General features: G+C 33.7%; 1 protein-coding gene across 13 annotated transcripts in view; it reads left to right on the top strand.

Moving 5' to 3' along the window:
- Positions 1-13088, top strand: part of ERBIN (erbb2 interacting protein) — a 109546-nt gene that overhangs the window by 62016 nt on the left and 34442 nt on the right. For 12 of the 13 annotated variants that reach the window (XM_027100983.1, XM_027100978.1, XM_027100973.1 and 9 more), the window contains 7 exons: positions 3575-3638; positions 5613-5687; positions 7965-8109; positions 9418-9490; positions 9792-9921; positions 10238-10353; positions 11851-11920. In XM_027100983.1, the coding sequence (XP_026956784.1) occupies positions 3575-3638; positions 5613-5687; positions 7965-8109; positions 9418-9490; positions 9792-9921; positions 10238-10353; positions 11851-11920 (673 nt within the window). Of the gene's footprint in view, positions 1-920; positions 940-3574; positions 3639-5612; positions 5688-7964; positions 8110-9417; positions 9491-9791; positions 9922-10237; positions 10354-11850; positions 11921-13088 lie in introns of those variants that run through there. The other variant, XM_027100984.1, reaches the window with a different exon arrangement.

The following is a 13088-nucleotide window of genomic DNA, read 5'->3' as shown; positions in this document are numbered from 1 at the left end:
TAAAGTCTGGTAACTCTTTTTAAGTTTTCAGAACTTGTTTGCTTTTAGTCTGTTGTAAATTGGAAATGGGATGGAGGGCCCCCTACTGGTAAGCTAACATCAAGAGGAGATGGCAGTCCAAGAGCAAATAAGATAAAACTAAAACAGATATACAAACTCAAAATGCACTGGTCTATGTCCATTTATTGAAGAAACGTCTTAAAACACCCTGATTCACTGGTCCATTTTTACAGTTTAGGTAATGGCAAACTACAGACTGGTTAAATCTGTCCCAGAGACTACTTTTTGTAAATAGTTTCACCAGAACCACATTCATTTATTTACATATTGTCTGTGGCTGCTTTTGCTCTACAGTGGTAGAGTCAAGTAGTTGTGACAGAGACTTTATGCAAAGCCTAAAATATCTGACCCTTACAGAAAACTTCTCAGATTCCTGTTGTAGTTTATTTGTCAAGAGTTGTCACCTCTTGATAGAAGCATCTTCAGTTCTCCAGGAGTTAGTTGTTCTGTTTACTCAACTTCTGTAGCATCTTACTTATATCTGTTATGACATTTACTACATTAGCCTAATTTTTAAAATACATTTTACTCTTATCTTACCTGGCCAGCATATTCCCACTGGCACATGTACTTGGTCCTTCCTCCTCCCCACCCCCACCCCCACCCCCCCATGAATGTAAGGCTTTGAGGGCAAGGAGCATATCTGGTTTTGATTCCCAAAAGACTGGATTGCTTAGAATTTATGGTAATGGTTGTGAGTATAAAGTGGGAATTATCCATATTGAAATTCAAAAAGGTTTAAATTTTTACAGATTTGGTATTGGCATTGATGACTCCTTAGCTCAGAACTTGACTGCTAAGAGATTTGAATAAACAAGGTGTAAATTGTTTACTGAAACATCTAAGCCTACAATTAATATGGTGTCTCTGATATCATAGGTAATTCACTTATTTTAACTCCTTCTATTTTAAGTCTTTATTTAACTTCAGATTGGGCTCTCTCAGTGTATTTGCAAATATAATTCTTTACTGCTTTCTTTTTAAGACATGATTAAAATATTTGAGGCCTCACAAACTGTAAAGAGGCCACAGTTTTACGTGTTAGGAAAGTCATGTGCATTCAGGTTATATGAGTGGACCTTTTTATGATCCAAGATTAGAACAGTGGGAAAGCTGTTTTAAATACACAGTTAAATGAAATTTAATACCGTCTTAATACTGGAGAGCACAGTACAAAGAACACAAAGAATGTATATTTTTCCTCTGAGACAGAAGAGAAGGTAAAAATGAGTTAAATACAAAGGAATTTTAGAGACAAACAGGATGAAATTTGAGGGATATTGTTTTTACTTTCTCCGTGAAGTAGGAAGCTGGATCTTAAATGAATAGATGTAAAAATGAAATGAAAAGATGAAATTTTGTGTCTTAGATTTTTCAGGTGTATGAGTAGGACCAGAGTTGCTAGTGTTAGCTACAGCAAGTTGTGATGGAGATGCTTTTAGAATTTAACAATGTATTTCCTCTTTTTTATTACATATCTGTGTCATTCACATTTTCCTAAATCAGTTTTAAAACTTAAATTTCTAACGATATTGTTTGTAATTGAATTTTCTAGTGCACTGCTTTTCTTTTTTTCTTTTTTTTTTTTTTTTTTTGCGGTACACAGGCCTCTCACTGTTGTGGCCTCTCCCGTTGCGGAGCACAGGCTCCGGACGCGCAGACTCAGCGGCCATGGCTCACGGGCCTAGCCGCTCCGCGGCATGTGGGATCTTCCCAGACCGGGGTACGAACCCGTGTCCCCTGCATCAGCAGGTGGACTCTCAACCACTGTGCCACCAGGGAAGCCTTGCACTGCTTTTCTTTTTGTACACTTTTTAAAAAATAAGTTACCCTTGTTGATATAAAGTGTTTAATTGCTGCATGTGAATTTTCTGTTATCTTGTCATTATAAGAATACTGAATTAAGAAAAATAAGACCATGTTTTCGTCTTTCAATCTTACCCCCTCCTCACAGCCCTCTTTACCTTTCTCAAACGTCGACCTGGTATAGTATTATGGACATAGAAGTTAGTATCTAATCTTTCTTGAGAAAGATCCTGGAAACACCTTTTTGCTTTGTTACAAAGCAAATTGGAACTAATTTACAGGTTTTCAGGACAAAGACAGATGTGAGTAAGGGAGGTAGAATTATAGTACCTCGTAGAACCTGAGAATAGGCACTCAGTAAATCAGAGTTAAATAAAGCAGCTTTGAGAAAAATTGGTGTTGGGAGATGAATTAAATTAGTGTTGATAGAATGGCATATTTTAAATGGAAGGGTTAGGGAAAATTAGCTTTCTCTAATGGTAGGTCAGTAACATAATTACATTACAATTATGATATGTATTCTTATTTTTTTTCACTAAAAAGCCAGATAAATTTAATCAAGTTTTATTTTACTTATTATTACTAATTTGTTGAATTTCAAGAGAAGATAAAAATAATCTGTGTTCTTGTGTCATAATTTAAGGAGTCTGTTGGGTTTTAATGGTGTTAATTTCCTAATTAACATATTGATATATTGATAATATGATGATTGTATTTTGCCATACTTTTGCCATATCCTAAAAAAAATTTAATGTGTTCCTATGGAGTTCCCTGGTGGTCTAGTGGTTAGGATTCAGTGCTTTCACTGCTGTGGCCCAGGTTCAATCCCTGGTTGGGGAACTCCTGCAAGCCATGCGGCACTGCCAAAAAAAATTTAAAAATTAAAAATTAAAAAAAAAAAATTAATGTAGTTCCTTATCTGGGTAGCTGGTAGCACCTCAACCTATTAAATAATAGGTTTTTCTAAAAATAATATGTGTTTGAATTAATTAGAAATTAGTTTAGTTTAAAAAGTGCCTTCATTGAAGGAGCTATAAAAATACAACTTAGTTTATTTCATCATGAAATCAGTTTGTACATTCTTCAAGTTTCTGTAGTTGCAGAGATATGTTGGTATTAAGTTGGAAGTTAAAAATGGTATATTGTAGTTTAATTTAAAATAAATGCAGTCTACGAATTATATTTGTGATTCATGTAAAACTTTATTTAGATTTGTATTGAATTTAATTTGAAAATATGGGGAACAATGTAATATTTACTGTTCTTGGAATTTTGAATGTTAATTTTCAGTTAATTATCTTAAAGTTTTACAAATATATCACCAGTCTTGAAAAATGGTAATTCATATGAAGCTGCCAAACAATCTAATCATTAGTTAATTTATACTATCTGAAAATTTATTTTGTGGAAAAAATGGAAAATCAGTTACTCGTATTCTGGACTGGGGGTTTAAATTTACTGCAATTACTTCTTAAGAATAGAAATAACCTGATGAGAAGGCAAAATTAGAGAATAATTGATAACTTATTTCATTTTATTTAGAAATTAAATATGACTTTTTTTCTTAGAAAATTTTTATTTTATCAACATTTGAAAGCTTGTATGTTATTAGATAATACATAAGAATATTTTACACTATAAATTTTAAAAGATTCCATGTAATTGATATTTTTGTGTACTTAATTCTTTATTAATCCATTGTGCATAGAACCATGAATAGACTGACCCAGCTGGAAAGACTGGATTTGGGAAGTAATGAATTCACAGAAGTGGTAAGTTCTCACCAACCTCACTATCCATAAGTCTTCATTTGATCAAGAGCAAAATATGAAAATTAATGTGTTTATTTCTTTGCATTTGTAAAGTATAAAATCGGGTAAAGATACACACATATTTTAGGGAGACAAGATATGAAAATTTTTAACAGGGAAAATTAAACAGATAACATCTGAAAGGAGTGAGGGTAAAAATGTAAAATTAATGAGAAACCCATAGAAAAGGTATTGAAAAGTTTTTAGGCACAGGAAGTAGAAACTTTGAAAGATTATAAGGGAAAAAGTTTCATCAGACTAGAATGCATCAGGAAAAGTACTTGTGAGTCAAAAATAACTCCATGGGAGTATTGCTTAGGAATTTACTCAGTGATAAAGTACTTCTCTATAATTTTACTTAATAGCTAAAAGGAAAACATTGAGTGAAACAACTATTATTTTTGAGTTGATAATGAGACCTCAGGATCGTGTTTTTGCTTTGTATGCAAAGGAGTATGATGCTAAATCAAAAAGGAAAGAAGTATGTAAGCAGTTTTTTGTCTTCAGTCATTGCTCCAAGAGAACTCAGAAAAATAAGCTAGATATTCTTTTGAAGAGGAATTCATTAACAATATCATCATCATGAAAATTTTTACGTTATGTTTACAAGCTTGTTTTTTTAAATTGCTGTTAAGTTACAAATGATAGTCTTAAGAACAAGAATTTCTCAGCACCACCAGCTGCATGATTGCCCTTTGGATACTGTATTGTACATTTGCTCACTAAATAGACAGCTTTTCAGCTGAAGTCACTGGAGGAGCATGGTGGTTTTGGGTATCACATGTTTTTTTCTAAAATATGCTATTTTATATTCTTTATTATATTTTAATTGAAGCTGGTATATGATGACTTTTACTCTGTGTTGTAGAAGTTTTTACTCCTTGTGAAAAAATGAATATTCTTTGCTTCCTAAATTATCTAACTGTTGTACATTTTCTCAATATTTGTCTTATATGTGTTAATCTATTCCCATATTAACTATTTGAAAATTCTAAATTATTGTTTATTTTATGAATCAGAGCATCATACAGAATCATTAATTTTTGTACCATTTCCATCTTCCAACATTACACATTTAAAAAAAAATTACTGTTAGAATTGTAACAGGTAAAGCACAGAGAGAGATTTCTTTTAATACAATTTAAACCTAGAATTCTTACCTATACTTAATGTTAACAGTAAATCTGAATGACATGCCTTTTATGTATTACTCATGTTATTATGGTGATTAGATATGATGATACTCCATGCCATCATACTGTCAATGATTGGACACAGGTTTGTGGGATGACAGAAATATCTTCAAATGATGCATTCAGAAGAGCCTCCAAGGGTGAATACCTAAGAGCAAATTTTGCCTGAATGCCAGAGTCTACTACATCTTTTTAATTTTTTGGTCCTCAACGTCATGTTATGAACAGTATTCTACCATGTAGTTGCAGGAAGCTGAAAATAACACAATACACTTATCATATGATTATGCCTTGGTTTACTTACCTTTCGCTTATTATTGGACTTTTAGGATATATATTGCCTTATTTTTTCCTCCCTCTAGGTCATCAGAGAATATCTTTTTTTTTTTTTAAGAGTCCCTAAAAGTCTACATCTTTTTACAGATAATGATTAAGAGTATCTTTTTATTGTATTCTTGAAAGTAATGGGTCTTGTTTTATTTATTAATTGTATAAATACTTGAGCCTGTTATGTAATCAAAAGCTTAAAGGAGTTTTCTGTAATCTGTTATGGAATATCTATTGAGTAATATTTGTGTAATAGCTATAATATAGTGGAAAGACTTGAGTCTTGGCTCTGCTTTTTTTTTCCCTCATTTTTTAAAGTGAAACTTATCATTAGAAATTCCCAGGGGAGCTTCTTTTGCCAAATAAATATATTCAAGTAAATTAATATATTTCCCCCTCCCCCCAATCTAAATAGCCTGAAGTACTTGAGCAGCTAAGTGGATTGAAAGAATTTTGGATGGATGGTAATAGACTGACTTTTATTCCAGGGGTACGTATATCAAATTTTAAAGACTTTCCTTATTGCTGTCTATCCTTTGCATTTTTATGAATTATACATTTTCAAATAAGTTTTAATTAGTTTAAAAATGATTACTTAATTCTTAATACTGTTAGATAGAAACAAATTACATTTTTTAAAATTGTCAACACGTTCCTTTTTTTTTTTTTTTTACAATGTTGTATTAGTTTCAGGTGTATAGTAAAGTGAGTCAGTTAGACCTATATGTATATCCACTCTTTTTTAGATTCTTTTCCCATATAGGTCATTACAGAGCATTGAATAGAGTTCCCTGTGCTAATCAGTAGGTCCTTATATATTTGTCTTTCTCTGTCTGACTTAGTTCACTGAGTGTGACAATCTCTAGGTCCATCCATGTTGCCGCAAATGCCATTGTTTCATTCTTTTTTATGGCTGAGTAATATTCCATTGTATATATGTACCATATTTTCTTTATCCATTCCTCTGTTGATGGACATTTAGGTTGCTTCCATGTCTTGGCTATTGTAAATAGTGCTGCAGTGAACATTGGGGTGCACGTATCTTTTTTTTTATAAATTTATTTATTTGGCTGCATTGGGTCTTTGCTGCTGCACGTGTGCTTTCTCTAGCTGTGGCAAGTGGAGGCGACTCTTTGTTGTAGTGTGTGGGCTTCTCATTGCAGTGGCTTCTCTTGTTGCAGAGCACAGGCTCTAGGCACGCGGGCTCCAGTACTTGTGGCATGTGGGCTCTAGAGCACAGGCTCAGTAGTTGCGGCGCATGGGCTTAGTTACTGTGCGGCATGTGGGATCTTCCCGGACCAGGGCTCGAACCCATGTCCCCTGCGTTGGCAGGCGGGTTCTTAACCACTGCGCCACCAGGGAAATCCCCATGTATCTTTTTGAATTATGGTTTTCTCTGGATATATGCCCAGGAGTGGGATTGCTGGATCTATACCATATTTATAGAGCTAAATACGGTAGTTCTATATTTAGTTTTTTAAGCAACCTCCATACTGTTCTCCATAATGGTTGTACCAATTTACATTCCCACCAACAGTGTAGGAGGGTTCCCTTTTCTCCACACCCTCTCCAGCATATATTGTTTATAGATTTTTTGATGATGGCCATTCTGACCGGTTTTGTAGAATCAAAACCGGTTTTGTAGAAATGGCTTTGTACAATCAAAATTGTAGTTTTGATTTGCATTTCTCTAATAATTAGTGATGTTGAGCATCTTTTCATGTGCTTTTTGGTCATTTGTATGTCTTTTTGGAGAAATGTCCATTTAGATCTTCCGCCCTTTTTTTGATTGGGTTTGTCAAACACATTCTTGATTAAAATTTTAAAATTTCTGTAATAATTTTTGTAAAACACAGTTGACCCATGAACAACTCAGGGGTTGGGGGCACTGACCCTCTGTGCAGTCAAAAATCTGTGTATAGGGCTTCCCTGGTGGCGCAGTGGTTGAGGGTCCGCCTGCCGATGCAGGGGACACGGGTTCGTGCCCCAGTCTGGGAAGATCCCACATGCCGCGGAGCGGCTGGGCCCGTGCACCATGGCCGCTGAGCCTGCGCGTCCGGAGCCTGTGCTCCGCAATGGGAGAGGCCACGGCAGTGAGAGGCCCGCGTACCGCAAAAAAAAAAAAAAAAAAAAAAAAAAAATCTGTGTATAACTTATAGTCAGCCCTCCCTATCCAAGATTCCTTCATTGTTATGGGGTTCCTCTTCTGGATCTGCGGTTCTACATCCACAGATTGAACCAACCACAAATAGTATGGTATTGTAGTATTTACTGTTGAAAAACATCCATGTGTAAATAGATTTGTGAAGTTCAAACCTGTGTTGTTAAGGGTCAACTGTCACTCTCTTTTAATGCCATGGAGTGTGTCCTTCCTAGCGGTTGCAGTTGACTTTATATCTTATTTCATTTTGCCCAGGGAATTGTCGAAGTAAGCTATTTTCCATGTAGTTTCTTAGCAGCTGACATTGTGTTCATTCTCAGAACTAAAGCCATACGAATCCCCATATTTGCTCTTCCCCTTTCAAATGATGGGCAGCTAAGTTCCCAAAGAAAAGTATATGTCTGTTGTCACTCTGCTGGGCTAACATTAGTAGGAGCTCTTAGCTTTATTACTGAATACTTTACTAATAGCATTAAAAAAAATTATGAATCCTTTCATATAAATACTTAATTTTAAATTATAACTTGGCATTAGATTTATTATCTAAACTTTTCACCACTTACTGTTGATGGAGTCATTAGATTTCCTTTTTTTTTTTACTTACAGTTTATCGGTAGCTTGAAACAGCTCACATATTTGGATGTTTCTAAAAATAATATTGAAATGGTTGAAGAAGGAATTTCAGCATGTGAAAACCTTCAAGACCTCCTATTATCAAGCAATTCACTTCAACAACTGCCTGAGACTGTTGGTTTGTATTGCTCTCTAAATCATGTAATTAATGTTTGCTAATATAAAATATGAGAAACTTAATGCCATTGTTTGATTCAGACCTTCCATATATCAAATTTTATTTGTTATGAGATAGTTTTACTGTTCTCTGAAGTCATAGATCTTATTTGAATTTTTTTCTGATGCGATCAGTTATACAGTTTACTCTTTTGTTGACATTACTGTTTTTCTTTACTTTAAGGAAATGTCATTTTTATCACTGCAATAAAGTTTAAATTCTTTAAAAGAGTTTAATTTACCCAAATTTGGTTTAACTCTTGATCGTGGCCATTATCTAGTAACTTTTTTCAATCTTAACTACATTTTAGACTCAAAAGAAGACAGCCAGATAAGCAAAATCCTACGAAAATCTATGCAGTTAACCCTTGAACAACGATGGTTAGGGGGCCAACCCTCTGCGCAGTGGGAAAATCTCATATAATGTATAGTTGCACCTTTGTATCTGCATTCATTTCCTCCCTATCCATGGTTCTGCATCCATGTGTTCAACCAACTGTGGGTCATGTAGTACTGTAGTATTTACTATTGAAAAAAATCTGCATGTAAGTGGATCCGTGCACTTTAAACCTGTGTTGTTCAAGGGTCAACTGTGTTTGTGTAATTGTGTGTCTGATGATGCATCAAGGAAATTGAATTATCTTAAAGAACCAAAAACTTAAATCTTGGCATCTTCATGTTGTTTAAATATAAAAATCAGAATTATTTTAACATATTTTTCAATTGAATTACATAACTGTTTTAGCTCAGGTTTCATTTTGCAAGCTCTACCATAATTTATTCAACACTTTTAATTTTAAATTAAACTCCGTTTTTATTGTTTTAGTATTTAGTATATGTACAATATGTAAAATAGTTTGTTATACACTTAAGAAAACTATGGTCATAGTACCACTTCTTTAATCCATTGATACCATAAGTTTGTATTGTGTATCTTCACTGTGCCATCACGGCATTGTTTTAAGGAGCATGGCTACCACAGTTAGCAAAGGGAGACAAAAAGTACATACTTTTATGAAGCTTACATTTTAGTGAGGGTTAAATCGATAAATATACACTACTGTTAAGAGGTAGTATGTATGTGAAAATTGTAAATACAGGGTGAGGGAATAGAGAATTGGTGGGGTTGGGGTGGTATCTTTTTTAGATATGTTGGTTTTTAAAAGTTCTTTATGATTCATGTCAAATGTAATATGTGCTCACATTGACTGTTGGTTGACTTGATTCTAGTTCAAGATGGAAAATTGTATATTATTTCTTCCCTCAATAGGTTCATTGAAGAATGTAACAACTCTTAAAATAGATGAAAATCAGTTAATGTATCTGCCAGACTCTATAGGAGGGTAAGATTTTTGTGTATTAATAGAACTAGAAGATTTTTCTTTCGGTTCAGCATGCCATATATTGTTTTCAGATAATTGTTAACACCTAAAGGAGATTCCAAAAACATTTAAATAAGCAGTTGGTGGCAGGTTGGGTTTATTTATAATGAAGACAGGCTGATTTTTTTATAGGTGAACTGTAGTGGAAGTAGATTTTCTCTACGTTTGTTAAAGTCAAGTTCAAATAGTCATATGTTCTTAAGTTTTGAATGATATACAGGAAATCTTTTGTTAAAATATGTGCTTTCTCTTTTAATTAAAGGTTAGTGTCAATAGAAGAACTGGATTGTAGCTTCAATGAACTTGAAGCTTTGCCTTCATCTATTGGGCAGCTTACTAATATAAGAACGTTTGCTGCAGATCATAATTACTTACAACAGTTACCCCCAGAGGTACTGTATTTAAAATTTATTTTGAATTTTTGTATTTCTAATTATTAATTATAGCTATCCAGTGTGGTTTTCTTTATTTTCAGAAATAATTTTGTAACTAAGTTATTTATTTTCTGAATAATAATTAGCTATATTGATTTTCAAGAGATACCTAAATACTTTTCTTCATACATGGAAGTTAATAATTGAAAAGGGAAAATATAATTCCTTTTATAAATGAGAAGAGTATTTTTTATAACTTTTGAAAATGATACTTTACTTAATGTCTGTTAAGCAGTAGGTGAAGTTTTGATCCACAAGTCTGTTTCTCTTTCAGATTGGAAGCTGGAAAAATATAACTGTGCTGTTTCTCCATTCCAATAAACTTGAGACACTTCCAGAGGAAATGGGTGATATGCAAAAATTAAAAGTCATTAATTTGAGTGACAATAGGTTTGTAACAATGTAATTCATCATTTGGTTTGTAGAAGACATCTATTGGATGAAATTAAAATTTCATTATATGTGTTAGAAAATCTAATGCATGTTTTTCTTTTCATATATATTTTTGGTTTTTTGTGTAGAATTTTCATTTGAAAGAATGATTTAATTTTACCTGATGTTAATTATCGTACTGTGGTTATTTGTCACAGTTCATTTTATGTTGACCTTAGCTATATAGTCTTAATTATCTCCTTATAGTAGCCATTTTTATTTCTAAAGTCAGATCTTCACCTTAATACTGCTGTTGAACAAAGCAGCTTTTAATCTAATCTACTGCTTGTATTAATCTGGGCAAAGGTGTGATTAGACACCCACTCAAATAATTTTGGACAACACAGCCAAGGTATAGAGCAAAATAGATCACAAACTGGAACAGTGTTTAAGTTAACAGATTGTCCATAATTTTTTCTGATGTAAAGATACTAATAGTGATAAAAGAACATTGTAACGGCATTTTTACATTTTGCTTTTGTAGTATCTTACAAAGTATTCAAAACAGCCCTATAAAATAATAAATGGGTATTCCCATTTTATGGAGGAGAAAATTAAGACTCAGATTTAAGGTGATTCACATAGCTTGTAAGATAGAGCTTTAATGTAAACTCAGTTTTCTGACTAGTTAGGGTATTTAGACTGTTCCATTTTATTTAAGAAGAACTACTGTCCCTGCCCCTCCTTTTAAATTATTAATTATAGCTATCCAGTGTGGTTGAAAATTAAATCATTAAAATTAAATCCCTTTTAAAATTAAATCCTTGTTTCAGCCCTTACTTTGTCCCCTAAAACTAGATCCCTAAGTTCCAGCACCCTAGGTTTCTAGAGACCTAGATGCCCTAGGTTCCTTGAAAGTTAGGCATAGAATAGATAGGCATAAGACAGAAGGTTTAAGTAGGGTGCTGTTCCAATTTAGCATTCTACTGAGTATTGCTATTACTTTGTTTTTACTCATTATAGTGTTAAAATAGTCTTCTTGAGTATGAAAGTGCTGGGTCACAATGAAATAAAAAGAGTGCAGTATTTATAACAAGCTCTTACTCAGAGTGGTTCCTATAACAGTTTGTTCTCTGTAAAGGCAAGTAAAACATCCAAAGCAATTTTATGAGATATTGTTTAATTTGTCCTTGCCTTTGCAGTAAGGTAGGGATAGTTGCTAGTTTTTCTTGGCAGATAATTTTTTTTGAGGTTATTAGATTATCCATTTCTTCCCCCAGTAAAATTGATTCAATTGAAGAATTATATTTTTAAAATTAATTCTTATAAAACTGAATAGTATTTTGTCTTATATCCTGTTCAAAGACCTATACTGGGTTTTCTCCTGAATTAAATGTTTTTCTCCTATTTTCATATGCAATAATATAACATTGTTTAGAAGACCATTAGATCTAGCTCTCATTTTAACATTTCTCATTTTTAAAGTTTAATTTTTGTTTGTATTTTTTCCCACAGATTAAAAAATTTGCCCTTTAGCTTTACAAAGCTACAGCAATTGACTGCTATGTGGCTCTCAGATAATCAGGTAGACATTCTGATTTTGTAAATTGATAGAATTCCAGTTATTCTATATGATTATGCATTCTAATTTACTTAGGATTATTTAACAGCAGTTCTAATCTGGTACACATGTAAAGACACATGTATAAGGAAAATACTGGAAAATACTTAGATACAGATAATTTTTTGTGAAATATGTGTAGATTCATGAACGGTAAGTCCTTTGGGGCTTGTCTAACTTCTGTATCTGTAAAAAGATAGATTAGGACAGAATTCTCCCTAACTTTTTAACATTTTTATAGAGACTCTCTGTGGCTTATATCTGTATAAATTTGATTGTTAATGCTTCTAATCAAGCACTTTGACAAACCTTGAAGAAGTATTTCTAAGGAATTTAGACTTGTTCCTTGGACTTCCCTTTGACAAATTTATTGAAAGCTTACAGCTCTGGGAGCTGGAGTTATACTGATGAAGCAAATAGAATCTTCTTACATTCTCATTGAGTTTACATTCTCATGGGAGACAGAGACAAATAAGTAACTACATAATAATGTTTCAGAACTACAGAGAAAAATAAAGTTTGATAGGCATTGGAACAACCCTGCTATTGGAACCCTGATAGCAGGGTTGGAGTAAACATCCTATTTTAGATAGAGTGATTTAGGAAGTATCTGTCTGAAGAAGGGAACAGTAAAGCAGATTCTCAAATGAAATTAAGAGTGAGCCATGCTGGGACTTCCCTCATGGCACTGAGGTTAAGAATCTGCCTGCCAATGCAGGGGGACACGGGTTTGAGCCCTGATCCAGGAAGATCCCACATGCTGTGGAGCAACTAAGCCCGTGCACCACAACTACTGAGCAACTAAGCCCATGCGCTCTAGAGCCCGTGAGCCACAACTACTGAGCCCACGTGCCTAGAGCCCGTGCTCTGCAACAAAGAGAAGCCACCGCAATGAGAAGCCTGCACACCGCAACGAAGAGTAGTCCCCGCTCATCACAGCTAGAGAAAGCCCACGTGCAGCAACGAAGACCCAACGCAGCCAAAAATAAATAAATTTATTTAAAAAATAAAATAACTTACAGCTCCTTTCAAAAAAAAAAAGAGTAATAGGATTAAAGAAAGGGGAAGAGTGTTCTGGTTAGAAGGAATATCATGAGCCTAAGCACTTATTAGTGAAGCAGTGTAGTATATT

Source organism: Aethalodelphis obliquidens, unplaced genomic scaffold (assembly GCF_003676395.1).
Source record: "Aethalodelphis obliquidens isolate GAN/ISIS:26980383/991018 unplaced genomic scaffold, ASM367639v1 scaffold4, whole genome shotgun sequence".
In the NCBI taxonomy this organism is placed as follows: domain Eukaryota; kingdom Metazoa; phylum Chordata; class Mammalia; order Artiodactyla; family Delphinidae; genus Aethalodelphis; species Aethalodelphis obliquidens.
This window is presented reverse-complemented; position numbering and strand designations above follow the sequence as displayed.